The sequence below is a fragment of the Pteropus vampyrus genome, unplaced genomic scaffold (genome assembly GCF_000151845.1).
Source record: "Pteropus vampyrus isolate Shadow unplaced genomic scaffold, Pvam_2.0 Scaffold671, whole genome shotgun sequence".
NCBI classification, from domain to species: Eukaryota; Metazoa; Chordata; class Mammalia; order Chiroptera; family Pteropodidae; genus Pteropus; species Pteropus vampyrus.
In genome coordinates, this window is record NW_011889452.1 from 139,402 (window position 1) to 144,452 (window position 5,051).

General features: G+C 37.6%; 1 protein-coding gene across 1 annotated transcript in view; it reads right to left on the minus strand.

Moving 5' to 3' along the window:
* The window catches only part of DNHD1 (dynein heavy chain domain 1), a 58,893-nt gene that overhangs the window by 42,445 nt on the left and 11,397 nt on the right, over nt 1-5,051 (minus strand). The window contains 1 exon segment of the mRNA XM_023526002.1: nt 3,624-3,780. Within this exon segment, the coding sequence (XP_023381770.1) occupies nt 3,624-3,780 (157 nt within the window).

Below are 5,051 nucleotides of genomic sequence, written 5' to 3' on the forward strand. Positions count from 1 at the left end.
TCAGATTGTAGACTTGTCCCAGTGTGAGACAAGGAGCCAAAAAAAGGGCAGAGGAACTGTTCCATAGGAAAGAGGCTAAAGAGAAGTGACCACTAAATGCAACGCATGATTCCAGATTGGATCCTGAAGCAGGAAAAAATATATATAGCAATAAAGGACATTATTAGAATAATTGGCAAATTTTTAATAAGGATTGTGGGTTAGATAATAGAATTGTATCAAACTGAAATTTTCTAATTTTTGATAATTGTACTGTAGTAATGGAAGAAAATATCCTTGCTTTTAGGAAAAACACACTGGCATATTTAGGGGTAAAGAGACTTGACGTCTGCAACTTATTCTCAAACGATTCAGTAAAATAATGTAGAGAGAGAAAGAGCATAGATGATAAAGTAAAGGGGACAAAATTAACAATCTAATAAGTATGAAATTATATAAAAATAAAAAGTTATACAAGAAAGAAAGAAAGGAAATGGGTTTATTCCAGTAATGCAAAGGTGGTCTAACACCGACAATTCACCATATTAATAGGCTGAGGGAGAAAAATCCCATGGTTATCAAAATAGAAGCAGAAAAAAAAAGTCATTGGACAAATTCAACACCCATTCATGATAAGACCTCTTCGCAAACTAGGAATTGATGGGAGCATTCTTAAAAACTGATAAAGGGTACCTGCCAAACACTCACATTTAATATTATTTCCTTAATGTTTCAAATCTATTTTAGTTATTCGGTATTGCTACACTTTAAATGGTCAGCAGCATGCTTTTATTTAGCACAGATTACAAACTGTCAGTAACAGTTCAGTTACCAGCTGTGATGATTACTGATCCTTCTTTCGCCTTCACCCCTCCCCCACTTTGGGGTTCCAGTCCATTCTACCTAGCAACACAGAAAGTAGCTCCACATGTTGCATTTGCTTGTCTTTTCGATCTTTTATGATGCTTTTTAAAAAGTTAATTTTAATATAGACAAATTTACTGATTTTTTATGGTTTTTATATTTTGTTTAAGAAACCCTAAACTAATAAAAATGATATCCTATATAATCTCTTAAAGATTTCTGGATTTTCCTTTCACAATTATTTTGTGTGTGGTGTAGCAACCATTAGAAAACAAAAATGTTTAAAAATATCATTTAAGATAGCAACAAGAAATATCTAGTAATAAATATCTAGTACTATATCTAATAAAATACATTCGAGACCTCTACAGGAAACCTATAAAACTTTGTTAAGAGAAATTAAAGAAATCAAACTAAATGAAGAGATCCATGTTCATGGATTAGGAAATGAAATATTGTTATCAATTCTCCTCCAATTGATCTATAGATTCAAAGCAAACCAATGAAAAAAATCCCAATAAATTATTTTGTGGAAATTAACAAGCTGATTCTAAACTTTATATGGGAATTCAAAGAACCTAGAATAGCCAGGGGAATGTTATATAACAAAAAGTTGTAGAGTTACAGTACCAGATATCAAGACTTATCATAAAGCTACAATAATCAAGACAGTGTGACACTGACAAAAAGATAGACAAATAGACTAATGGAACAGAAAAGTCCAGAAACAGATCCACACATAAATAATCACCTGGTTTAAGAAAGACACCACTGTAATTAAGTGGAGAAAGGACAGTCTTTTCTGTAAGTTGGAAAAATAAAATTTGACTCTTAATTCACACCATACATAAAAATTAATTTGAAATGGACCATAGGCTGAAATAGAAAAGGTAATAAAATCTCTAGAAGAAAACATAGAATATCTAAATGACTTTGGGGATTGGCAAAGATTTCTTAAACCAGGACTCAAAAGGCATGAACCAAAAAAGATCAATAAAATGAACTTCGAGAAAATGAAGACTTCTGTTAATCAAAAGATACCATTAAAATAGTAAAAAGGTAAGCCACAGACTAGGAGAAAATATCTACAATACATAATTTTGATACAGGACCCATATCCAGAATACACAAAGAATTCCTACAAATTAATAGGAAAAAAGCAGATAACTCAATTAAAAAAGAGCAAGAGAGTTAGATGTTTCACAGAAGAGGGTACCAAATGGTCAATAAACATGTGGAAAGAGGCTCAACATCACTGGTGATCACAGAAACATAAATTAAAATCACAATGAGATACCACTGTACACCCACTGGTTTGGCTAAAATTAAAAACTGGCAATACCAAGTGTTGATGAGAACACAGGATAACCTGAAGTCTCCTACATCACAGGTGGGACTTTAAACTGGTACAACCACTCTAGAAAACTGTTTGGCACTGCATAACATATATAAACCTTATTCCAGCAATAACTCTTAGAATATATGCCCCAAACAAATGAGTTCTTATGTCCACCAAAAGACATGTACAGGAATATTCATAGCAGCAATATTCATAATAGTGAAAAATTAAGTCCATCCATAAGAGAATTAACAAATAAATTGTGGTACATTCATACAGGGAAACACTATATAGCATACAAAAGAGTGAACCACTGCTACCTAGAACATTATGGATAAACCTCACTAACATAACACTGGGTGAAAAGAAGCCAGACGGAAAAGAGCACATATTGTCCGATTCCATTTATAGGAAATTCAAAACCAGACAAAATTAATCAATAGTGACAGAGGTGAGAGTAACCTTTGCGGGGGTGTTGTCGAGAGGTACCAGGGAGCTTACCGAGGTGCTAGAAATGTTCTAGATTTTCATCTGAGTGGTGGTTACATGGATATATATATGTAAACATTTCAACAAACTGTACACTTAAAGTTTACTGCATGTAAATTATACCTTAATAATAATAATAATAAAAAACTACTACTGACTATAAAAAAAGTTACCACTGTTTTTGTAACATTAAAACAAAGGTGAGATTTAAGAACTGGGAGGTAGAGAAAGGCTATGGAGCATCTCTACCCACTTTCCGCCCCACAGTTTAGTGCAATGGCAGGTCCAGCTGTCGTCTGGAAGATAAAGACTATTTCCCTGTATGAATGCACCAAGGCTCTCTTTTACATCAGTTCTCATTCTCACAAAATCTGGGTAGGGCCCCTCTATCAGAACTGGACTATCTGTACATGGTGATTATTAGCCAGAGAACTGTGTATTTAGCCCCACCTGACAGACAACAAAGTAGGAATGGTAGGTCATCGGCAATAGGCAAGTACAGCAGGGCCTCCCAGAGCCCTAGGCTGAGATCATGTATGACTGATGCAAAGTAGGCATAATTAGGAAGGACTCCAACTTGAATGCTTCTACCAGCCAGTGGCCTTCCAAAGTTTCAAGATAGGTTCAAAGATAAGCCTTGCAGCATGAAAGATCAGGATTCCAAATCTTAAATTCCCTAATGCCTCTGGCACAAACAACTGAAAAATCGATGTTATGTTCCTTCTCCTCCCTCCTCAAGGCCAGGACCAGCCCTTAGGGAAAGACTGAGCCTAAGTTTCTGCTCACCTATTATTGATCCATCCACCCCAGAGCAGAGACTGCTGTTGCTGGGCAGGACAATGGCTCTAAGCCAAATGCAGAGTCTAGGCCACCCAGAGGATTCCAGGAGGAGCATAAGCTAGGCAGAGGCTGGAACTCTGGCAAGTTCAGGTTGGAGAAAAGGTTCTCTTACCGTTTGAAGGATGGATGTACAGAGGTGCAGGCAGCGACAGAGCAGCCGCAGAGCCTTGTAGTTCTCCCTGGCTAGAGCCTGCTGCAGATCCACCAGCTGGTAGCTCTGATCTGGCTCCTGGGGGAGCCAGGACACAGAGCGCAGCTCCTGTAGAAGTCTGGAATCAAAGGCCAAGCTGGTCAGAGCTGGTATCTCAGTCCTATTTCCTTGAACACCTTTGACCTCTTCCTAGCCCAGCTCACCTCCGAATGAGCAAATGTTTAGAAAGATTATAATATTCCCAGTGACCGACAGTGACAGCTTTTTCTCGAGAGTTCTTTGGAAGAATTCAAACCCAGGAATTCTTTGGGAAAGGACTGGGGTATGTGCAAACATTTACATGAGTGATCTTTCTTCCAGGAGAGAAGCTCAAATAGATCCCAAGGTCTGACCTAAAAGGAGAGACTACAGAGGCTTCCTCCTTATAATAGAGGAAGCCAAAGGCCCTAAAAGTCTACATGGACAGGTGAGTTTCAGGATCATCAGTGATGAACTTGCAACTTCTTCATGAGCTGACCATCCCTGAGGAAACCTGCTTCTGTTATCCACTCCTCTACCATCACCCCTGAGAACACATCTCTATATATCCTTGAAGGGTAAAGGCCTCCAATAAGCATAAGATGATCATAATGGGTGTCATTTATTCAGTACATAGTAAGAGGCACTAAACATGGTACTTTATATTCACAATTTCATTTAATTCTCACTGTAGCGGTGTAGCAGAAATCTTTATCTCTAGTTTTCAGATCAGAAAACTGAGGCTAAAAGAGTAAAGACCCTTGCTGGTATTCAGGATTTAAATTCACATCAGTCCAGCCTTCAAGCCCTTATGCTTTTAATTACACCTTGAGGATTAGGCTAGACTGGAGGATGCCTAGAGCAGAGGTTGTAAATTGGTAGTCCCTGGGCCAAATTAAGACTGAAAAGGTTTTCATAGGTACCACTAAGAGTTGACCAGCACAGTTGTTTTAATAAAAATTGGAGCTAACCAGGTAAAACTAAGAAATTTTAAAACAAAATGTGGATATCCAGGAAATCCTGAAAAATAAGGTGGCTGACATGCTGGACCTATATTCCCAATGGCAAAAGTCAACTGGAACTGAGTATGACTGTCCTCTTTAGATGCAATCTCCAGATTACAGGCCCCAAAGTTTGTAATGTCTTGCACCTAACCCACTGAATTTTTTCCATAACTCCCACTTGGGCCTCATAGATGTTTGAGATTGCATCACCTACCACAGAAGACAATTGGAGTGGCTGAAGAATGCAGAGAAAGCAAGAAAGTACTGAAAATAAGAACAACTAAGCTTTTCCAGAAAAAGAATCCAAGTAATACCATGGAAAGAGCAGAGAGTTTGGATTCAAACACCGAGTTAAATCCCCAGATTT